The 24,973-nt window shown below is 36.3% G+C and overlaps 1 protein-coding gene across 6 annotated transcripts in view; it reads left to right on the forward strand.

Moving 5' to 3' along the window:
- glsb (glutaminase b) overlaps nucleotides 1-24,973 on the forward strand; it is a 78,007-nt gene that overhangs the window by 29,455 nt on the left and 23,579 nt on the right. For 4 of the 6 annotated variants that reach the window (XR_002651319.2, XM_022680091.2, XM_007253236.4 and 1 more), the window contains exons 2-11: nucleotides 1,040-1,136; nucleotides 2,855-2,976; nucleotides 7,635-7,764; nucleotides 7,887-7,966; nucleotides 11,548-11,711; nucleotides 14,664-14,722; nucleotides 22,026-22,058; nucleotides 23,279-23,337; nucleotides 23,621-23,687; nucleotides 24,566-24,616. Coding sequence is in view for 5 of the 6 variants with exons in the window: in XM_022680091.2 (XP_022535812.2) it covers nucleotides 1,040-1,136; nucleotides 2,855-2,976; nucleotides 7,635-7,764; nucleotides 7,887-7,966; nucleotides 11,548-11,711; nucleotides 14,664-14,722; nucleotides 22,026-22,058; nucleotides 23,279-23,337; nucleotides 23,621-23,687; nucleotides 24,566-24,616 (862 nt within the window). In the remaining variant the exon portion in view is untranslated. Of the gene's footprint in view, nucleotides 1-1,039; nucleotides 1,137-2,854; nucleotides 2,977-7,634; nucleotides 7,765-7,886; nucleotides 7,967-11,547; nucleotides 11,712-14,662; nucleotides 14,723-17,795; nucleotides 17,846-22,025; nucleotides 22,059-23,278; nucleotides 23,338-23,620; nucleotides 23,688-24,565; nucleotides 24,617-24,973 lie in introns of those variants that run through there. The other 2 variants (XM_022680093.2, XM_022680094.2) reach the window with 2 other exon arrangements.

The raw sequence follows: 24,973 nt of genomic DNA on the forward strand, positions 1-24,973 counted from the left end.
ATCATGCCAAGGGTTATTCCACCAAATATTGATTTCTGAACTCTTAAAACTTTATGAATATGAATTTATGAATAATGTCTTTGCATTATTTGAGGTCTGAGAACACTGCACATTTTTTGTTAATTTGAGCATTTCTCTTTTTTTGCAAGTAAATGCTCTAAATTACAATATTTTTATTTGGAATTTGAGAGAAATGTTTTCTTTTTTTTTTTACTCAATTATATACCTATAAATAGAAAAATATAAGAAACTGATTCAGAAATTCCTCTGAAATGATCTTTTTCTGAACTTACCTGACGAGGGTAATGTGCAGTGCAGTTCAAATAATGATAAACAACAAACTAAAGCCTCAATTTTACTGAAACTTTATTTGACTTGCCTAAACTTGAATATGATTATATTTTTATACCAAGAATGAGAAAGTATTTCTCTGTGCTCTTGCGTCTGTAGCTGAGCAGCACTTAGGGACAGTAGGAAAAATACCAGGCTAAATGATTTATGAATCCGTCTATTTAACTTTCTCAAAATGTGACCTTGTGATGTTGAAACCATCGCTAAAATATATGTGTAAATATTTTGTAATCACTATCTCATATTTTGAGAACTTTTAATAAACTTATTTTGTCCAGTGTTTCTCCTCCGGGCCTGAAAGATCGTTAAATATAAAGCAACTTGTCAAACATATAAAATTTTTAAAGGGACCACACAGTAAAAAGGATAAAAACCTCTGCTTTAGTCCCTATAGTGAGGGTGCAGTACTGATTATAGGGTGTACAGGTGAGTAACAGTAAGGGGAAATGATTCCAGTCCTTCTTTACTGATCTAAGTCACTGTGTGATGCTCCACAGTCCATTACTAACATCTGACCCTTCCTCCTGGCCAACATCCTCTCGTTGTTCTTGTTGGCACTGGACCGTTCGCATTTCTCTGCATGCGTGTGCTGCTGTATGAGTGTGAGAGCAGTAAATTAGCTGGGAAAGAACAGATGTCAGAATGCAGTTATTGAATTTGTTTTAATTTGTTTGAATTTGTTTTGCAGGAGAAGAAAGGCGGGTATCCTGCCCAGCCTGGAGGACCTGTTATTCTACACCATCGCTGAGGGCCAGGAGAGAATCCCAGCCCACAAGTTTATAACAGTGAGTAGCAACCCTGTACTCAGCCTGGACTGTACCTTCAAATTAAATGTGGTATTAAAATCCAATACATATCCATTACAACTGCAACTAATGATTAGTTTAGTAGTTAGTTTTCTTTCAAATGAAATAAACAGCTTAACAAAGAATATAAATTCCCTTAAAATGTTCAGAAAATGTTTAAATGTAGAAAGTGTTGCTATTTAGTAAGTAAATATGTAATCTGTTGTGTTTGGACACCTTTGGAGACCAAGACCAAAGTGAGCGTAAACTATGTGAGTGAGCGCATAACCCCTTTCCCATTGGGTTTCTGTCCCCAGCACTAAACTAAAACTAAAATTAGGAGCGATTAACATTGAATTGACATTGAATTATGTTAGCAAATTGTTGCAGCCCTAATTTTTAGGATGTTGCAAACTGTCACTCACATTTATTATATCACATAAAGTCCGTGTGTAATTGTTCTCTGACAAAAAAGTCAACAGAAGATTAAAAATCAAAGCTTTCTGTGAAAACAAGTGTAAAAAGTTATTTTCTATGGAGGGGTTGGCGATATGGCCCTAAAATAATATCACGATATTTCATGGTATTTTAGTTATAACGATACTCTTGGCAATATGAAAAAACAGTGAACACTACTGCAGCAAAATTAAAATTAAATTGTATTATTGCATATGATATAATATGGCACACCCCTAACTGAGATAATACAAGAATTTTATTAGATTTGTAACAGAAGTCAATGATCTAGAATTTCATGTTACTAATAATAATGCCCTCTAAATATCTCCATATTTCCAGGATTAAAATCAAATAAATGATACTGGACAGATATACCCTGATGTGATAAAAACGATATTCAAAAATGTTTGCAATATTATTGCGTACGATACGATATGGCACGTCATTTTGGAGCATTGCTATTGGTCCTTTCATCAGTAAATATAACAAATGCCAGATTTAAGGTAATGTTAGAAAGTGGAAATACGACACGTGGTTTTCGATAATGATATAATAAATAAGGTAATGAAACTTAAAATAAAATAAATTATCTATGAACTCACAAGATTCCTGCTTCTAATCTGTAATAAGAATAAACAATGAGTTCATAAATAATATTTAACACAAATCATCACTGGTGACTGCACTGTTTAGGACCAAGATTTTTGATGGATGAATGTTATACTACCATAAATATGATGTGTATTTAAATGACAATGAATGATAACTTTGACAGTTAAGGTCAAATACTTTACAGGATGTTTCCTGTCATTCTGCTTCAGTTTTATCAGTTTGGTATGTTACAGGAATCTGTTTACAGAAATTTGCAGTTACTCAATTTCTGCACATATAGACTCTCAGGGTCATCCAGCAGTACAGTACACCGTGTACCTGAGAGCTCAGCTACAGAGACTCAGAGACAGTGAGTGCTATGCTGGTGCAGTATGTAGTAAGGGCAGGGAGCCATGTTTAGTTACGCTTGGGTTATCTTATCTTAACAGGTTATGTCATTTAAAGCTGTGAAGCTGTGTACATTGTGCTGTATCAGACCTTGACACTTGGCTGTTAACAGGGCGTGTAGAATACTATAGCATCTGCAGTGTTTATCTTACCCTGCCTGGAAAGTATGTTTATTGGTGTTATCTTAAAATAATACTATATATATCTCATCATACCATAGCTCAGATTGTATGTGTGTGTGTGTGTGTGTGTGTGTATAGGCACTAAAGGCCACTGGACTGCGAACAGGAGACCCCCGACTGAAGGAATGTATGGACATGCTGAAAGTGACCCTCAAGTCCACGTCGGATGGGGTGATGCTGGACCGGCATTTGTTCAAGAAGTAAGTCAGAGATTGTTTTCTTGCATTAAGAGTGGATGTGAATTTTGGGGTGCCGAGTGGTCCAGCGGTCTAAAGCGCTGCCACTATGAGCGGGAGGTCGCAGGTTCGAACCCCCGCTCATGCAGCTTTGCCATCAAGCTGCTGGCGCTCAGAGGGAGCAAAATTGGCCCTGCCCCCTCCGGGTGGCTAGATGGCGCTCTCTCCCCACATCACTCCTACGGGGATGTCTGCAGCACAGGGCGTCTGTGAGCTGATGTACCGGAACCGAGTCGCTGCACATTCCTCCAAGCGCGCTGTGATGCTGCTCGACAATGCTACATCAGCAGCAGCTCCAAAAGAAGTGGTGGTTGGCTTCACATGTATCGGAGAAAGCATGTGTTAGTCTTCACCCTCCTGGTGTGTTGGGGCATCACTAGTGATAGGGGGAGTCCTAATGAGTGGGTTGGGTAAATTGGGGAGAAAATGGGAAAAACTTGAAAAAAAAAAAAAAAAAAAAAAAAGAGTGGATGTGAGAGCTGCTTGTCTGGTCACAATATTTCCAATTCCCAATTTTTTTAAATTGTCAAAACTTGGCTGAGGTTTGGACCTGTATCCCAGCAGTTCTGAAGAAGATGCAGAATCACACTTGGGCAGATGCTCCTCTGGTTATGTGGGCTGAGAAATGAGTCTGGGAAAGCTAGTTACCATGGAGATTGAAGGATAGATACAGTTCATGCACAGGCTACAGATCATACTGATAATTAAAGTCAGTCTGTATCAGATGAAGAAAATGTGTCTGTATTTGATTTATTCAGGTAAAACTGTGTGTGTTTTTTTTACTTTAAGATGTGCAGACCTGATTGCTAGAACTGCTGTGACATACGCTAGTTCTCTGTCAGTGTTTTTCTTTATTTCTTAATTAAATTTATTTTCTGCGTTAAAATTGTATTATTTTCTATGTGAAAATTAAGAGACACACATGGAATTTCATAGTAAATAGTAAATGTTAGTGTTAGTCCTCCACAATCTCCTGATCTAAACCTGATGAACTGAGATGGTGATTTGAGGTGATTTAATTGGGATGAGCTGAAGCTTCACTGCATGAAGAAAAAGCAGCAACTATTGTTCAGCACTTCCAGGAACTCCTATAAGATGCTGAGAAAACTATTCCAGATGTCCCTCCCTCATGAAGACACTGAGATTAAAATAACAAGAGTGTGCAAATCTGTCCTCAAAGATAAATGTGCTACTTAGAAGAATCTGTAATATATATATATATATATATTTATTTGTTTTTTTTTACTTATATTTTTTAAACTTTTATAATATTGGAATTATATTATCTCGACTGAAAACTAGGAAATATATTGTAGCATAATTTGCTAAAATATCAGCAGAGCATTAAATTGCTTCGGTCTTCTTTAAAACATACAACAAATACCCAAACAGCGAGGGGCAGGGAGTGGGTAGGTACAGCAGTAGAGAGCACAGGGGAGCAGAAGCAGTTTTGTGTGTATGTGTGTGTGTATAGAGTATATATGTGTATGTGTGCAGAGAGGGTCACTGTGTGAGGCCAGCCATCTGCTCTCTGTTCTCCTGTGGCTTCTCTTCCTTCCCTGAGTGCAAACCAACCATGCATCACCAGCGAGCAGCGTCTGTGCAGACATCTACGTTTATCTGGGAGCCGGCTCCCCAGCTCCCTGCACAGCTATTTTTAGCTCGCTCGTCTGCTCGGAGATGAGAACGGACGAGCCCAGACTCAGCTTTTGCATTTCTTACTAAGCGATAACACATTCCTCCATATCATGTGAAATTCCCTTTAACTTTATTCTAAATATCTTATATCTTCATTTTGAAGTTATTGAAGCAATATTATAAGATGAGGTAACTAAATTGATTTAAATTTCTACTCAATGTGTTTTATTGTATTATTTATTGATTCATTATTTTGCTTAATTCAAGAAATAGCATATAAAATATATATATTTTTTAAAAATAATGTTTGAAACCAGCAAAATAATCTGCAGAGTTTGTGCCATATATTCACGGCAGCTGGTGTCCACCATTGCCTCAGAATTTTAAGAAAATGTCATGAAATTACTTTTACAAAACTTAAAAGTAGAAAAGTTTAAAATTTAATTAAGGTAAACGGGAAGTGGAAAAAAAATATGATGATGCCCTACCAAATCTACATGCTTTACTTGAAAATAGGGTGACAGGAACAAGAAAAACTGGAGAGAGCCAACGTGAAATAGAATTATAGTTGACAAAAAAAAAAAAAAAAAAAAAAAAAATCCACACTTGTGCTCAATTCCCCATCTCACAACAACATGCTCAAGATTTTTTTATCAAGATTTTTTATTGTCACGTCACAGAGTACAGGTGAACATGTGAGTAAAAACCTTGGGTGCAGATTCCCACCAATGTGCAAAGAATAATATTTACTAGAAGAGTAATAAAATAAAATATAAAATAAGACATACAGATACCTTTACAGTACAAACACTATTCACAATACACTTAAAAACAATAAACATGATAACTTACGCTGTGCATCATTTTGACAGTGCTACATTAAAATTAAAGCTACAGAATGCCATAGTAGATCACATCTGAAGAGAAATTATATACAGGGAAAGGCAACCAGTCCTAGGCACTATCTGAATGGGATCATTTTCTTAGGTGGACTTCTGTGAAAAATATTTCACATTTCTACTCAGTGTTAAAACTCTTGCATCCGGACTGCAATTAAAAAAAACAGGAGGACCAGTGAGTTTTTTTTAAGACTTTCTCAGTCACGACATTGAGTTCAGTAGCTCCTCCATTTCCACTCGCTGTTGTGTTTACGTGGATCTCCGTGGAAATGCATGCTCAAAGTGTAATTACGGTGCATGACAGTGGACAAATAGCTATTTTATTAAATGTGAGAAGACGAAAGACGAAGAGCTTCTGAACGGTATTAAAGTTACAGGAGGAGCACGGAGTTCAGCAAAAAAACAGTAGATAATTCAGCCTGTAATTTTCTCAAAGGACATCTGAGAAAAACACATACATGGTCGTTCCTAACAGGAATAAAATCACAGAGGACCCCCCCATAAAACAGAAAATTACCCCAGGAACCCCTTGAGGAACTAATCCCGTCCGGATAGGGTTTTAGTCAAATACCTTAGATAAATTTATGTAATGTAAAGTTGCTGAAGTTACTATACTAGTCCTGTACAGCTTGCATCTTTCAGCAGAAACCAATCATTTTACAAAGTACAAGTAGATACACTTACTTAGAACATTAAAAAAGTAAAATAAAGTCAGCAAAAAGTTAAAGATAAATTATAATGTTCTAACAACCGTGTAAAAACACTATATATCAGATACTTAATCTTCTAAATTTACGAGGATTTCACCTGGTAAGATGTCGTTTTTCATTTTTTCAGTGTGGTATTCAGCGTGGCTGTGCTGGCTTGTAGTTTTGCCAGAATGGCTCAGTTTCCTGTTTATGTACGGGAATGGGAAGTGAATGGTACCAAAGCACAAAGAATGCTGTTGTACAGTGTAAGCGTGCGAATCGGAGTACTTTAGTTTTACTGCTCCACAGCACCAGTTGTTTTCTGTAAACACAACCCCACCCTGTTACCTCATCATTTCTTTCTACTTCATAACAGTGTTTCCTTCTGATCTACCTCATTGGACAAGACAGATTTCTGAGGCGCTTTCTGTTTGTTTGTGAAAATTTGAAGCGTGCATTACTAGGTTTGAACAGAGCTGAACAGATGCTGATTCATGCATTGGCCTCCACAGTGGCGTTTTCTGCTGCTGTTTTAATTAGCAGAGCTGGATGAAATGGTTGTCTGGCTCCTGGCAGGCTCCTCTGGCCTCCACAGCAAGGAATGCAAACGTTGCAGCCGAAGGGAAAAAGTCTACAAGATTTTATTGACTTTGTGTTGAACCCTCAAACTACAGTTGAGAGATGACAAATCAAGTGATTTTCTGGATGAAATTGTAGCCTCGGGAGGGGGAAAAGGATTCTTGAGATCCTTTACAATCCCTTCTTGGAGCTACAGAATTTCTATACAACTTACAGAGTTTTGGGGTCTGATTTTGGTGATTCACTCACTTCAAGAATAAAGAGCAGTCCAAACTAATGTCTTGAAGTTTAAATAAGTCCGACTCCTCTGACATCATCTTAAACCGTATCATAGTCGTCTGCATCTCATTCTCATTTTAGGCATTTAGGCCATTGTACTCTAGATTTTTTACCTAATGTAGAATAGTTATAGTACCGTATTTGGTAACCATTTGGTTTAGCATATCTTGAGGTGTGCCTTATGGTTCTATTTTAGGGTCTATGAAACTGATTAAATACTGTTGTATTATTATTATGAGAGTTACAAACAGGAGGTAATCGCATGGCCTCCGTTCACAAGGCTTTATAGGCACGTGGCAAAAGCTGTGCACCTCAGCACAGTTTTGCAAGAGATTTTTCCAGTTACAGCTGAATTTATGCTTTTGATCCAAGAAAAACGCTCTTATTTACCTTTTTAAAAAAGCCATTTAACTGCCTGATTAAAGGGCAGATTGCTGTTTTGCTGTTTTCCTCTGTTTTGAGTGCACGTCTCTTGATCAGTCTGACTCGAGACATTTGCAATATAACATTTTGTTAATTTTGTTGAATTTTTCCTCAGGTGTGTCCAGAGCAACATAGTGCTGCTGACCCAGGCCTTCCGCAAGAAGTTCGTCATCCCCGATTTCATGTCTTTTGCCGCCCACATCGACAAGCTTTATGATAAAGCCAAAAATATGTCTGGAGGTCAGGTAAGACATCAACCTCAGCCTTTTTCTACCTTTGACCTATTTTTTTTGCATGTTTGCTTCCTTACACTGAAGCAAGTGACCACCAGTGTGAATGTGGGTGACCCGTGTTGTGTTTCTCTCAGGTTGCCGACTACATTCCTCAGCTTGCTAAGTTCAGCCCGGACCTGTGGGCCGTTTCGCTGTGTACGGTGGACGGACAAAGGTGAGAACTGCTTTACTTCTGCCTCTGAAGTAAATCTTTGCCTGTAAAGTAAACATACAGTATTTGGTAACACTTTATAATAACTTTCATTAATATTCCATTAACTAATGATTAATAACTGTTATTTGTCACATATTTAGAAGCTAAAAAGTTGCTATCACATTTTTAAATACTAATGAACGCATTGGCAACATGAACTGCAATTGATAAACATTTGCCCGGTTTAAAATTCGTTTTACTAGCAATTTATTGATGTTTAAATTATGATAAGCTAATGATTTGCTTACATTTTAATATAAATTTCCATGCTGATAAATGTCATGTGTGAGCATTTGTTAATATTCAAATTCTGATTAACTAATGCTTTGTTCACATCTACTGATCATTAGTTAAAAATATTGTAATGAAAGTTATATAAAGTGTTATAAAGTACCCAGTATTTTTGAAAATATGTACTTTGTGGAAAAAAAGCCCATCAACACCAATACCAGTGCAGCACCTACTAATATGCTGCTTGACCAGCCAACAGAGGTTCCAAAGTTTAAGCCAAATAAGTAAAACATTTTAAAATGAAAATAAACATTGTAAATTAAAGCGTATACATGTAAAAATGAAAGAAAGGGAAGTTGTGAAACACAAGTTGAAAAGTTAAAGAGGAAAAGTTGCAAATTAAAGCCAAAAAGTACATGGTTAAAGTTGCCTTACGATACATCTAGTAAAGAATATGGTTCAGATGAAATTGGGAGTAGGTAATATTGCAATACCTGATATGTATCATATTTAACATGCAGTCAAAATGCAGTAGTCACTCTTCCAGATTTCAAAATCTGTTAATCTATTAATTTGCTGCATTGTGTTCTAATAACTATAATAATTGTACACCTTATAATTAAGTGTACATTTGGCAAATATTCTTTAAATACTGATATGATATTTACAGTATATTCAGGATATTCAAGGCAAATTATTTGTAATGATTAAGTTCTCCACAATGAAGACTACGAAGCATATGATACACATATAAACCATTTATTATGAACTGACCGGAAATTTTAACACACAAACAATGAAACAAATAAGTTGCATGACAGATTTATATATTAGGGATGTGTGACTCTCTATAGCTGCTTCTGTTATTGATAACAGGACCATAAATCTTCACTCATGGTTGTTTTTCATGGTGTTTCCTATTGCAGCAATATATCTTTCTACAGTTGTCACAGAGTTAACAGAGATTTCACAACATCCTGTCATATAACCACTCATAAAGTTTTATATAGGCTCTCAATATCAGTGATGAAACAGCAGTCTGGCTTATAAAAAGGTTATTAATTGAATTGTTCACTTCCTATCTTGGTCGTTCGCCAGGTTTTTCAACTATACTGACATGAAACATTATGCATATTTATATGTCCATATGATTATATTGTTTTGCCCCCAAATCTCAGATTTTTTTTTTTTTTAAACCATGTAGGTGATATTAGATATTAATACACTTGCTTTTCTCCTTTATTAAACTGGACATTGGTCTGTTTTCTTGGCGCATGGAACCAATATTGAAAGATAGGAATGGGAAGTATAGGGAAGACAAGGTAGAGCCACTGATGCAAAGCTTAGCACATCATCTGTCAAACATGGTGCAGGAAGTGTCACGGTATAGACATGCATAGCTTTGGCTCAGTAGTGTTTTTTAATGATCTAAGTCATTTTTACATTTCTTTTTATTTAGAGTGCTTTAGTAGGGGTACACTCTCAGTCGTTTTGACCTCACTTAGTCAGGTACTTCTTTAAAATAAGACTACCTTTACAATTGATTTATAAATGGTTTACAATTAGTTTATTAATGGTTACTAATTAGGTTGTAAATGCCTTAAAATCATTAATAATCAGTTATAACACATACCTAGAAAGGGCTGTGGGTTCACTATTTGGCAAACAATAGGTCATTGTTGCCCTTTCTACGTATGTAGCATTTACAACCTAATTAGTAACCATTAATACAATAATTGTAAACCATTTATAAGCCCTTAATAAAGGTAGACTTATTTAAAGTGGTTTCCTTAGTCACTCATTAGTTGTTTTTTTTTTTTAAGCAAAACTAATTACAGTATTTTCAGAAGGAAATTAGTTTCTTTGCTGCTGAAATAACCCTGATAAGCTCAAAAAAAAATGTGTAAATGTTAGCACTCTTTTCCATGCCTGCTCTTGTATGTTGTTGCTATTTGGAGAAGAGCAGCAAACCAGTTTAAACCAAACCTGAGAATAAAGCATTAAAGTGTGTAAAGAAACAATTACCTGTTCATATATCTGGACCCGGCTCATATCTGCTCATGTTAAAGTCATGATAAAGCGAGAGGTGCGATATCTAGGTCAGACAGATAGCGACTCCACAGCCCTCTTGTTGTTCATGGCCCTTTGAACATGCTGATAGTGGCTGGAATGAGATATTTACAGTCCTTATCAGTGTTTACGTTTTCCATAATCTACATCCTGTATGGGGGTGTGTGTCATAACCTCTGCTCTAAATGTGCATGCACATGTTTTTATTGTGAAACTCATATATTATATAGGTGTATTACACACAGAGTGATGTATTTTAAGCATTTATTTATTTTATACAGTGTCTCAGAAAGTTAAAATAATATATAAAACTAATTGGTACTTTTGGCAGTGTGGGCAGTGTGCCAAATCCTGCTGGAAAATGAAATCTGCTTCTCCATAAAAGTTGTCAGTAGCAGAGGGAAGAAGCATGAAGTGCTGTAAGATGTTGTGGGAAAACAAAACTGCGCTGACTTTATACTTGATAATAAAACACAGTGGATCAACACCAGCAGATGACATGTCTCTCCAAACCATCACTGATCATCAGTAAATTTTGGTACATCTCATTTGCAAATCAAGGGAGCAGAGTCTGGAGGAAGAGTGGCGAGACACACAGTCCAAACTGCTTGAGATCTAGTTTGAAATATATGCTTTCTACAATCAGTGATGGTTTGGAGAGACACGTCTGTCATCTGCTGGTGTTGGTCCACTGTGTTTTATTGTCAAGTCTAAAGTCAGTGCAGTTTTGTTTTCCCATAAAATCTTACAGCACTTCATGTTTCCCTCTGCTCACAACTTCTATGGAGATGCGATTTTCATTTTCCAGCAGGAAAAGTTGGAAGCAGGAAGTTGAAAGAAATAAATGTTTAAAATATATCACTCTGCGTTTAATACATCTATATAATATATGAGTTTTCACAAGCCCTTTCAAAGTCTATCTGCTGGGCAAAATGTCGAGTGCATAGTAGTCACGTCTAGCAGTCAACAATCTCTCACCAAGAGGTACACTTGCAATTCTATATAAAAGGTAACTACACTGGGTTTATATTATTAAACTACCAGTAGGCTAAAGTCTAAGGACTTTAGATATTGAACCAAAGGCTTGTTATTGATCTAAACGCTAAAGACATAAGGTTCAATTGGTTTGTTCCAATGTTATTGATTTTAAAGCTGATTTTAAAGTTGGTTTAATGACCTCTAATACATTATATGATGTAAACAATTATCATTTGGTCTCTCTCTCTCTCTTTTTCCCACAGACACACTGTAGGCGACACCAAAGTGCCGTTCTGTCTGCAGTCGTGCGTGAAGCCGCTAAAGTACGCCATTGCTGTGCACGACCATGGCACGGAGTATGTACACCGATTCATTGGCAAAGAGCCCAGTGGCTTACGCTTCAACAAACTCTTTCTGGACGAGGACGGTAAGGATTAACGGCTTTCAGCCTCCTAATGGCACCCATTCACCACAGGCAGAGAGTGTCTATTTATCTGAAAAATGCTCAGAGTCTGTCCTGTTTGATGTCAGGATGCAAGGTATCATTTAATTGGTCCTTCTTAATAAATTATGTTGCTCGTGCAAATTATGCAATATGGGCACTCTCTATTTAGGGTACTTTAACATATCTGTGGTCCATCCTACACTAAAAAACTACAGTGTTTAATCACAAATTTAATCTAAAAGTTTTTTTTTTCACACAAACCCTAAAATGAACTAAATCAAGAAAATAAGACATATGCATTAAACCTAAATTTCTTTATTGATCCACAATTAGATATTTGAGTGGCAAAAGTATCTTTAAATTATCTGTTAAAGGTATTTGTAAGATTAAATTAGAGTCAGAAATTTTCAATCAACAGGATGACAATCTGTTTTTTATTTAAAGAAAGACAGATTGTGTTCAAAGGAAATTAATTAAAGAAACCCATGGTAACTTCTAAGCAACTAAAGGCCTTTTTATTTTGTGGTTTAATGAGACCAAAATAGATAACTTTCCACCACATCCACAAAATCCCTGTTAATATTATAATTCATATGTGAAAGACATACTCTCAAAAACATGAGTTATTGGGAGGAGACTGGGTTATATATTTCATCATAATAAGGTTCCTGACACAAACCTGTCAATTTAAAATATGGGATAACTTTACTTGGATGGTCCATTCAACATTCAACTGACATTTATACATCATCCAGCTGACATTCTATTCTATAAAAGTCTATTAAATACAACTGAGCTCTCAGCTGAAAATAAATGATTCTCAGTGCTTATGCTATCTGTAACCCTAACATTTAACTGAAAACCTTAATCTGACCCTAAACCAAACTCTTAAAGGTTAGGGTTAGGGTTCAGTAGAGAATTATTTACATTCAACTAAAATTTTACTTAAATTTAATGGACATTTAGTTCAATGTTACTTGTTACAATGTTACTAAAAGGCATCAAGGTGTACAAGGACCATCCAAATAAAGAGTTGCCTCAAAATGCAATTAAAATATAATCTTTACAATAAAACAGTCAATGTTTGAATAAAAAAACAATAAAGGTTGCTTAATTTGGTGGTTGAGTTGAGCTTGGTGTTGGACCGTGGGGAAAAAAAAACTTGCGTTGTTTGTTTGTGGCTGCCCTAATGGGTCACATGATGCCACTTCCACCTTCTGTGTTGTTTAAAACACCAGTATATTATTTATTGTCAAAACAAGTTAGTGTGACATAGTGGTAAGTCACAGTAAAAGACATGCACAAATCATCATATATTTTATTTAAATATGGCCTACCTTTGTGTTCCTGTACGTTTCAATTTACAAAAAAAAAAAGATTTAAAGGATTAGTATTATATGTTAATTGCAGTCGGTATTAATTTGCATAAGCTAATTAAGATTAATTTGTGTGTAGCGCTGCATCCTGTCTATTTGTTGTGGGACAAACACAGTATGCTAATTTCGCTATGCCGTGTTTAAAGTCTGTCAGAGGCCTTGTTGAACTGGTTTAAATTGGGTGGTTCATCTTGAGCAGTACTTAATCTGAATATTTTTTTTTTATATTTCTGGGAAGTGAGCTAATGAAATTATAAATTTGTACTTTCACTCCAAGAAAATGTATAAATATGCATTCAAAAATATTCTGACTGAGGAAGCAGCAGCAGAGCAGCAGTGTGCTTTCAGAGGGTGGTCATGTGTATCAGGAAGTGATGCAATGCCTGTGGAATTCTGATGCCATCGTTAGAGCTGTGAGAGAGGAAACCAGTGTGAGGTGTAATAGGACAGCCCTGCCGCTTCCTCTTCTTCAGCTTTAAAGTAGTTTAAATATTCCCGATTGTACTACTTCACGAATATAGGGAAGGATACAGAGAGCGTGAAAATGACTCAGCCTGCAGCAGATTTGATCAGCTTCAGAACATTTAAATAAGATCAACTTAATCTAATATAGTAGCCAGACAATATACTGCTGTGAACAAACGCTGTCTCTGCTGCTCCATGCTGTTTACACACTGAATGCAGTATGTGAAGCGTTCACTGCTAGCAGTTGCGTGACTCCAGCAAATTTTCAGTGTTTTGTGTTAAAGCAGCTTCACACTGCACAGATATACACACTGAAACACAGAATCTTCTCACTATATTTACTTTCTTGCTCCTGTGCCAGACAGCTCTGACCAATCAGAGGAGACGATGTGCTTGCATGGTTTATTGGTGCGCATTTCGGTGAGTTTAGGTTTATGCCTGTGTAAAATCAAACCAAACAGAGGGAGAAACACTCCAAATAAACAAATTTTTGGTTGCACAGCTATAAAATAACTATAAATAGTGTACAGCTCTAGAAAAAACGAATTTCTTTGATTTTACCAAATTTAAAACCTCTGGAATATATTCAAGAAGAAGATGGATGATCACAAGCCACCAAACCAAGCAGAACTGCTTGAATTTCTGCACCAGGAGTGGCATAAAGTTATTCAAAGGCAATGTGTAAGACTGGTGGAGGAGAACATGCCAAGATGCATGAAAACTGTGATTTAAAAACCAGGGTTATTCTACCAAATACTAATTTCTGAACTCTTAAAACTTTATGAATATGAACTTGTTTTCTTTGCATTATTTGAGGTCTGAAAGCTCTGCAGTTCTCATTTTCTGCAAATAAATGACAATATTTTTATTTGGAATTTGGGAGAAATATTGTCTGTAGTTTATAGAATAAAACAACAATGTTAATTTTACTCAAACTTATACCTATAAATAGCAAAAATTAGAGAAACTGATTCAGAAACTGAAAAGTTTTTTTCCAGATCTGTATATTGTAAACAGAATAAGATGTTTATTATAAAGGTTCTGGTGTCGTATAAGAATGTATGTTTATTTGTTTGTTCATTGTTTTTCACAGATAAACCCCATAATCCCATGGTGAATGCTGGTGCGATTGTGTGTACCTCTCTGATAAAGGTAAGCGTACACCAGGTTTCTGTGTTGATATGACTTTGTTTAAATGTTTTTAATGGCTTATTCTAACTTGACTGACAGTTCAGATGTGCGTTAGAGGAGATACAGATTTATGTTGGGATTAGATTTAATCAAATATATATCAAGTCAAATAGACAGTATGTGGCATTTATGTGTGCGTGTGTGTCAGCAATTATCTAAATGCATCTCTTAGTTTATTTAGACTAATCAGAAATCCTATATAGATAGTTTAAAAGACTGGTGAAAGGTTTATATGTGAGATTTTCACTGTGACTGTGATGTGGGAGGATAATGGACGTTATGGGGCCGGTGTGTTTGGGATTGACCCATGTTGCATGTTAATGTACAGTAGGTGTGTAATTGAAAGTGATCACAGGATGTGCACTGCAGATAGTGTGTGATTGACTTGTGTACTTCCCTTTCATTGTAACTGTGCACTCTTTATCCAGACTATAACATTATCACTCAAGACCTCCACTCCCAAGCTAAGAGAAAGAACTGTGGAAGTCGCTTAGTTCTGGGAACATTCCTGTGATTGTTGGTCTCCAATGAATTCTTCAGTGAAATTCATTTGGACTTCCTGTTCTTGCCTAGTCACCATCTCCTCTGACTCCACCCACCACAGTAACTGTTGAGCAGATGCTGTTGATAGATAGCACTCTTTATAGAGAAAGGTCTCAAAAAAGAGAAGTTTATAAATAGTGGACTTGGGTTTTGCTGGCATGCTTCCCACCCTTAGCTCTGGTTGGTTGTTTGTGTGTAAACTGTGTGTAAACTGTGTGTAAAGTTATGTGTGTGTGTCAATGAGTCTTGGAGTAGTGTTGCAGAGGCCACATTGTAGGAATGCAAATTGAGAGAAATTTAGAGAGAAGAAATATATATTTTTAATTGGTTCAATTAAAAAATGTTCTCTGAGCTTTTCTAAGCACAAATTCAAGACGAAAACACAAACTAAATTAAACAATTTAACTAAAGAATAGTTTTTTATTACTATAAAAATATACTATTTTATTACTATATATATATATATACAGCTCTCGAAAAAAAATAAGAGACCACTTCTGAATAAGTCTCTCTTATTTTGCTATTTTAGGTATATGTTTGAGTAAAATGAACATTGTTGTTGTTTTATTCTATAAACCACAGACAACATTTGTCCCACATTTCAAATAAAAAAATTGTAGTTTAGAGCATTTATTTGTGGAAAATGTCAGAAATAGCAAAAAAGTTTTCAGACCTCAAGTAATGAAGAAAAAAATCGTATTATAAAATTGTACGAGTTCAGAAATCAATATTTGATAGAATAACCCTGGTAATGCTAGTAAATGAGATTTAACAGGAATAGTAATGAAAAGTAATGAAAAAAAGAAAAAAAATCGTATTGTAAAATTGTAAGAGTTCAGAAATCAGTATTTGGTAGAATAACCTTGGTAATGCTAGTAAATGAAATTTAAGAGGAATAGAGCAGTAAGAACCACATTGGACAACCTGTCCTCAAGCACCCCATCACCCCACACACACACACACACACACACACACACACGCTTCCTACAGCCTGTCCTCATCTCATGTTATTTCATGTTCGGCCAACAGGAAGAGTTTTCACCCATTGAACTAACAATGGTCTCACACAAGAAAGTCAAATCATGCTTCCATTTGTTTTGCATAAACTGTGTTCTCATCCAGCAAAGCCAGCGGGGGCTGATGGAATGTGACCTCTGCATACCGCAGTTCAGCCACTTCACACTCACTCATATCTCTCTCATCATCTCTCATCTCTGATCATCATGAGTGTGAAGTCTCACATTGCTTCATATTGCTCACCTGTGAATGAATGAATGTTGTGTCTGTCTTTCTCTCTCTCTCTCTCTCTCTCTCTCTCTCTCTCTCTCTCTCTCTCTCTCTCACACACACACACACACACATACAATGGATTAAGCAAAATGTTATGACCACATTGTTTCTGCAACCATTATCTTTTGTTTTTTTTTCAGTTCAGCCGAGCAAAGAGATAAGTACACTAAATGTAGTTCTATAATTACAGACTGTATTCCTTTATCTGTTTCTCTGCATACAGCTCTGGAAAATATAAACAGATCACTTCAGTTTCTGAATCAGTTTCTCTGATTTTGCTATTTATAGGTATATGTTTGAGTAAAATAAACATTGTTGTTTTATTCTATAAACTACGGACAACATTTCTCCCAAATTCCAAATAAAAATATCGTCATTTAGAGCATTTATTTGCAGAAAATGAAAAATGGCTAAAATAACAAAAAAGATGCAGAGCTTTCAGACCTCAAATAATGCACAAAAAACAAGTTTTAAGAGTTCAGAAATCAATATTTGGTGGAATAACCCTGGTTTTTGATCACAGTTTCATGCATCTTGGCATCATGTTCTCCTCCACCAGTCTTACACACTGCTTTTGGATAACTTTATGCCTTTACTCCTGGTGCAAAAATTCAAGCAGTTCAGCTTGGTAAGTAATAATGTGGTTTTGGAAAGATTCCTAACATTTTTATTATTCTAATGAATAATGATGCTGCACATAAACAATGTATCGGAGTAAAATAATTAAAAGTGGAAGTAGGAGAAAAAATAATACTTCAGTAGATAAAGATACAGCATTTTAGTACTTAATTACATTAGTAAAGTAACAATAACACTCCAGTAGATACAGATACAGTATTTATGTAGTTCTACTTCCTTTTCCTATTCATCTCTGGTCATAGTAGAACTACAAAGTGCTTCTATATGACCAGTGGAGCTAAAAAAAATAATAATAATAACGGTTGCAGAAACAAGGAGGTTGTTATAAGGTTATGATTGATCTATGTACATGCACTTCTTTTGTGTGTGTGTACGTACGTGTGTTGGCCCAGAGCTGTACTGTCTGTGGGAGCTGCTGTTGTTTTTGTAGGACCCTTTTGTACCAATTTAACGCATGAGATTTCCTCCCTGCCGCGAGGGTCCGCTCGGGCTGCCGTGTGCAATATGGTGATGAAGGCTTTCTCTGTATGCTTTTTTCTTTATGTTGTTGCATATTTTACAGACGTAGGAACTGTGGGATTTTTTGACCACTGCAGCAGGTCAATGACGTTGGTAATTTTTCCTTTCCATTTTTTCCTCCCTCCCCTCTCATTGAAACAAGCCGGGACACACTGAGTTCTCTGCACCCCACTGTGCTGGTTAATATAATGTTATAAAGCTACAGAATACAAAGTGTCCCAGACAGGCATTTGCTACATATAGTACAATGCTTTAGAAACCTTTTTTTGTTGTTGGATACTTTCTTTTTGCTGTTATACATCACACACGTTCACTAGCCTGTTTAGTACTAGTATCTGTTTAGGCTAAAATTAAATAGGATAAAGCTTAGCACCAAAAAATACAAGCTTTAGACCACGAGTGTCAAACTCCACTCCTGCCAATTTCCCATGTCTGGCACCTTCAGATGAGTCCATGTACTAATTAAATAAATGAAAATATATTAAAAATCAAGTCAAAGAAACATAACCTTACTCATTTTAGTCTTTTTTTTTGTACATGTACTAAATCATGAGGTTCAAACCATGGTGGTAACTAATGAGGTTTTTACACCAGCACTATTTGGTCCAGTTAAACCAGATTCTGGTTCATTTGCCCCCTTGTTGCAGTTCATTTGGGCAGGTATGAATACTAGGGGTGTCACAATCTCGATATTTTATCGAAATCGAATCGAAATGAGGTCACGATCTCGAGTATCGAAGTCAAAAAGAGGATCGACGATCCCTCCCGCGCGCGCTACGCAAATAGCGCAGCGCGCTACGCAAATGGCGCGGCACCAACACAGCGCATCCTATTCATTTAAATAGAGATAGCCACTGCATGAGCGCAGTCGGCGGGAGTGTGATCACTGTTTTTATCTGTCCAACGGGGGAGGGGGGGGGCGGGGGTTGGGCGCGCAGGTTTTGTATCTGTATCTGACGGAGGGGTGGGTGCGCGCAGGTGAGAGCGTGTGAACTCGCTGAAATGCGTGTGTCAGTGTGACTTGAGAACACTGACTATAGATCACAGTGAGGTGGATTAAAAATCTTAAACTTATAATTGACTACACCTGTTGCTTTCCATTGAATTAAAAAAACATCTTTCTCTCAGATAAAGTAAACACAAGCGTGTTTCTGACTAAAATAAAAGCTTTTCAGGAGAGATATAAGTTATGTGTAAATATTTATAAGACAATACCCACATCACTTATCTAACCAGCCTGTACTGATTTCTGCCCCCCAATAATGCTCTCAATAACCTCTTGTAACCCCTGGGAGCCAGGGGTTACACTCTAATAGCCTTTAATAGTCTTCAGTAGCCTTTAAAAGACTTACCTGGCGGCCGTGGTGTGTCCACTAAACTCCATAGTTATAAACATCCTGAGGTTAGCAGCGCGCTAACTGACCTGTTTATAATGTAATCCGAGCAGTGCCTCCGTGTCGGCTGTTCTAACCTGCTGCTGTTAGCTGCTTGGGCTGAAAGATGAACTGTAGTGAGCTGTATTATCCGGTTAGTGGGGTTAAAACCTTTATTTGTTTACAGAAACAGTAAAAACGGACTGGCTGAGCTCTGTAGCCCGTGGCTGGGCTGTACTGAAGTAGTGACTGAGTGAAGAGAGCGGGGCTTGTGCTGCTGCTGCTAGTGGTTGGATGAAGAACTGCAGCTTCATGTAATGAGCAGTTTCACCAGCCATCCACACACAGCTCTGATAAACTGCTTGTTTTAATAGTGCACACTGTTGCTACCAAAAAAAGTCACTAGATGGCATTACCATATATATCTTAATAAATAATAATAATAATATTTATAATATTTATAATAATAATAATAATAATAATAATAATAATAATAAATATATTATTTAAATTTTATGAGGCATAAAATAATAACAAGAAAAAAAAACAAGAAAATCGAGAATCGAATCGAATCGTGACCCTCAAATCGAAAATGAAATCGAATCGAGGATTTAGAGAATCGTGACACCCCTAATGAATACAGTAATCACATTTGGGAGCAGATCAAAATAACCGTATACTGAGATCTGAGAAGATATGTTTTCAGTCCAGTCCCAAACAAACTCCAGGGCGGTTTGTTTGTGGTGAGAACGTGTTTTGAGTAAATGGCTGTTCAGGTGTTGTTGATAAACCTGATAAATTATCCAGATAATTCCCATAGCTATTAACAAAAGCTGTCTCTGCTGCTGCTCCATAATGAGCTGTTTATCTGAAAGGAAAAGAGATGCAAGGAAACAAATTCATCAACTGATTTGGACCAGAGAAACAAACTATACAAGTGTGAAAAAGTGTGAAAATGCCCTAAGTGTTATAAGTTTTTAAGCATTTGTTCTATTTTTTTCTTTTTACAGTGAAGTAGAACAAAGAATACATAGACAGTATATTACAATTACAATATATGTTCAAATGTTTGTGGACACACCATCTAATAAATGCATGTAGCTACATTAAGACGCACCTGTTGCTGACACAGATGTGCAAATGCATCCATACAGCCTGTCTAGACTGTAGCGCCAATAAAATAGAATCAAGTAGCGGTTAGCGTGAAAAGAGGTGCTGGATCCTTCCAGGAGTGCAGTTTGACATCTCTTGTGTAAACTATACCCGTCCTTCTGGCTCTTTGTCCTCTCCTCAGTGTCCCTCATCCCTCTCTCCAACCTCCAGCCCACCTGTATCACTGAGTCCTTCAGTCTTTCCTCCTTCAGCCCACCTGATAGGGCTGCACAATATTCTATTATAGTTTAACTGATATTCACAAGATATCACTAAACCATGTGATGAACCAAAATTATATATAATCAATCAGTTTTAATGACAAAGTGCTGTTTAAGTGCACTGGTCAATCATAATGCATTACACTACTTGTTATTTTGTGTATATATATATTTATATCACCTGCACTGAACACATCAGAAAAGGGGCTTCGGTAGAGAGGCAGTGTTAAGACTGGTTTGTGGTAGAGTAGACAGAGAGAGCATAACAGTACACTACAGTATAGTACAAATGGATTATGTTATTAATTATATTATTAAGATTGTGTTAGTTTAAAGTTGTGCAAAATCAAAAACAATTAAAGGGGTGTTTTTGGTTTAAATCTAAAAAAATATGAATATTTACTGCTTACGATAATAAGACTCTTCAATACAGACATTTCAAACATCTTGTAGCGTTTTATAAAGCCCGACCCACCGTTAAATGCGTCATCAGAAGTTTTTATTGCTTAATTTTTAGTGGTTAAATTGTTTATTGTGGCTGGAGTTCCCCAATATGCCCTGTAACATATCACAAATTTTAGATATATGCCCAAAAACTCTTTTCTACTGTGATTTTAGACATCGTGCTAAAGGTTAGCTTTAGATTCTCGGGATTCTTGAAGGTCACCTAGCTCATTTAAAATCAATGAAATTTAATAAATGTAATATAATAGCAGCCTCATGCCTCGGGGATACCTTCACATTCACATGGAACGAAATGATAATACATATTTCATACCTTCATATTGTCCAGCCCTACCGCTCACCCTCGTCTCCTAGCAACCAGAGTCCTAGGAAATAGTTTAATGAGTGCTATGTGTGTGTGTGTGTTGAGTTTACCAGCTACAGCATCAGATACAGTTCACACGAGCACTCGTGAACACACACACACGAACACACACACACGAACACTCATCATGCACCTTATTGATCAGCCCAGTGGTCTGGCATGCAGACTGACATTACAGTCATGTAGGAAATTAACTGAAGCAGTTCACCTGTAGCAGATCACAGTTCATCCTCCATCACCTACATAGAGAATAACAGCGCATCACCCTAGCTAATCTACAGACAGCAGTACATTACTGTAGCTAATATCTGAATAACAGCACCTCTTATGACATGGATCTGAATAGGCTTCATCTTTCTGTAGCCTCCTCTCTCATATGCTCTAACAGAATAACCCTAACTGATCTGGATTGTGTTTTATTGCTTTGATTATTTTGTTTTTATGTTTAAATCACCCCGTGTGATCTGCCAGTACGTAGTCATGTTTCTGTTTGAATGCCTTTTTGATTTGCACTGTACCACTGTAGGGAACAGTGTATTCCTCTTTTATAAAGATGTTTATGTGCTTCTGTGTGAATATGATAGTATTCAGTAATGCTAATCATGAAGAATTTTGTCCTCACATGGTTTAAATGATGCTTGTATTACAGATTTGTTGTGTCAAATGGTTGACTGCTCTCTTTTTTCTATCTCTTTCAGCAAAGGGCAAGCAATGCGGAGAAGTTTGACTATGTAAGTATGATGGAATTACATTTTAAAGCACATAAAGGCTGGTATTAACAGGAGTTTACACATTCAGATTTCACCTGATTACTCAAACCTTCCATGTCAGCACTTAACACAAGTTGACATCTTTTTTTAAACAATCTTTTTTTTTTTTTTTTTTTTTCAAATTTTTCAGGATTTTTTTTTTATGAGCAATGGTTTAAGAGGATAGTAAGAGGAAACAGTCCTAATTCAAAATGTTGAAAATATTTATTGAAAAGACAGAAGACTGTGTAACATTTTAACAGCCACAAATTGTAGAGCATTTCTATCTAACTTGTGCTTAGCTATTTTGCTATAATATAAAGTTTGCTTATTATTAATAAAGGCTATATAGGCTATGAATATTGTAAAGTTGTTTAGTGTTATTATTGAGGTTTGTTTTTGCCAAGTCCTGCTGGAAAATGAAATCTGCATCTCCATAAAAGTTGTCAGCAGAGGGAAGCAAGTGCTATAAACTTCCTCTACACTCATCCTCCAGACTCTGGTCCCTTGAATTCCAAATGAAATGCAAAGTTTACTGATGATCAGTGATGGTTTGGAGAGACATGTCATCTGCTGGTGTTGATCCACTGTGTTCTATCAAGTCCAAAGTTACCAAAGTTAGTGCAGTGTTTTCCCAGAAAAAAAAAATCTTTTATGGAGATGCGGATTTCATTTTCCAGCAGGACTTGGAAAATGCCAACACTAACAAAAGTACCAATTGGTCTTAAATAATATTCAAATTTTCTGAGACACTGATTTTTGGGTTTATTTGGGTTCATTGGCTGTAAGCCATAATCGGCAACAATAAAATAAATAAACGCTTAAAATAGATCCCTCTGTGTGTAATACATCTATATAATATATGAGTTTTACATGTTGAACTAAATTACGAAGAAAAAAAAAACTTTTTAATGATATTCAATTTTTTTCTTAGATGTACCTGTACTTGATCATATTTTGGCTCCAGAAAATCACAATGGGATTTAATGTGGATCTTCTAATCTGGTGATGCACTCTAGTCAAAAAAGTATAAACAAAATCCAGCCTAAGTAGATCCATATAGTATGAAGCTATAAAATATTATGAAACATTTAAAACAATATCAGGTTTAAACAGGCATACAAAACTATGGGGATGATTAGATCACATGTTGTGGTCCACATCTGTTCTCACATGTGTTGATCATCACTCTGTTCTGGCAGGTGGTGAATTTCCTCAATAAGATGGCGGGGAACGAATACGTGGGTTTCAGCAACGCGACGTAAGTAGAGCCGCCCGGCTGCACTGAGCTCTCTCTGCATTATTCACCAGCGCAGTTTGTTTTGACTGCTCAGACTCTGCTCTGTTAATACTTAATGAGTCTCTCCTGCATATTGAACATGTTTGTGGTGCATAATCACAGGATTATCACTCTTCAGATGAAGGGGTGATGTGCAGAGGGAGAAAGTTATTGTTAGTGAATTGTGAACTGTGTGTGTGAATGTGTGTATGTGTTGTTTTTTCACTCAGCAGCTCTCTTACTGTCTGTGTGCTTTGTAACCCAGATTCCAGTCAGAGCGTGAATCAGGTGATCGGAATTTCGCTATCGGCTACTATCTGAAAGAGAAGAAGGTTGGTGTACAGGATCTACTGTTTCACTGCATTAGTAGCCCTAACACTAATCTCTGACTTTACTTCTGATTTCACTTTTGTCCTGTTACATATTTTATATTATACAGCATATTCTATACATTATATAATAATATATACAATATTATTATCTGCATTTCTTGTTTTCTTTTTTGTTTTTTTGTTTTTTTTTCTCTATAAATAAAAAATAATAAAAATAATAAATAATTAATGAAAATTATTTTAAACATTTACACTCACAGCATATACCATATATTATGTAAATTACATAAATATTTAAATTCCAATTTCCTCAAATTTTACATGGCCTAAATGAGGACTTTTATGCTGACATGCCTTTAAGAAATAGTGGGTCCGGTATTGCATCATAATGTAGGCCCCGGTAGTAAAAATTTAGCAGCCTTTTTATAAATATTGAAAATACTGTCATGTCTTGAGCCACAGTTAGTTTTCAGCAATACATTTTATAATCAGATTTATTTATTTAAAAAATTGCCTGTATTTAAGTTTCAATTCAAATATTTATACTGTTAAAAGGTTTACACAATAATCAACAAACAATTCTAGTCAAAAAGAAAATGTTGTAAAAATAGTTGCTTCCAGAGGGAAATGTCTGATTACAATGCGATTCTGAAGGAAGATAAAAGCTTTCTATGAAGTTTCATTCACATATATTAATATATATCACACCCCTTTTAAATTTTAACTATTTGGGAGTAAATATTTCATATTTCTCAACATCTTTCTGTCTGGCATCTGATCATTTGTAAAAGCATTTTTTCATTTTTCTATTGTTGTATTCATAATGTGTATTTTAATCCCATCTACACTGCTAATTATATATGCTTCTTTGTGCACAGTGTTTCCCTGAGGGCACAGATATGACGTCCATCCTGGACTTCTACTTTCAGGTGAGATAAGTTCTGATTTAGCATTTTTTATTTTCCTGTATGTTATGAATGCAAGTGTTAAATTTGTGGTAATCCTCCTGCTGCTTCGCCATCAGCAGCCAGAGCCCGAGAGAGAGAGAGAGCACAATTGGCCTTGAGCTTTCTGGAAGAGAACTTTCGCTGTGATGCTGTATGGCACAGGTGTCCGTTAGCTGATGTGTCTGAGCTGGAGATCTGGTGCTTTCTTTAGAGTCTGTTGGCTGCCTAGTGATGCTGCATTAGTGGCAATTAGAAAAAGAGGGTGTGGCTGACCTCACATGTATTGCAGGAGGGCACTGCTTGTGATGGGGAGAATTTCTATAACCAGGGACTGGATTT

The sequence above is a fragment of the Astyanax mexicanus genome, chromosome 11 (genome assembly GCF_023375975.1).
Source record: "Astyanax mexicanus isolate ESR-SI-001 chromosome 11, AstMex3_surface, whole genome shotgun sequence".
NCBI classification, from domain to species: Eukaryota; Metazoa; Chordata; class Actinopteri; order Characiformes; family Acestrorhamphidae; genus Astyanax; species Astyanax mexicanus.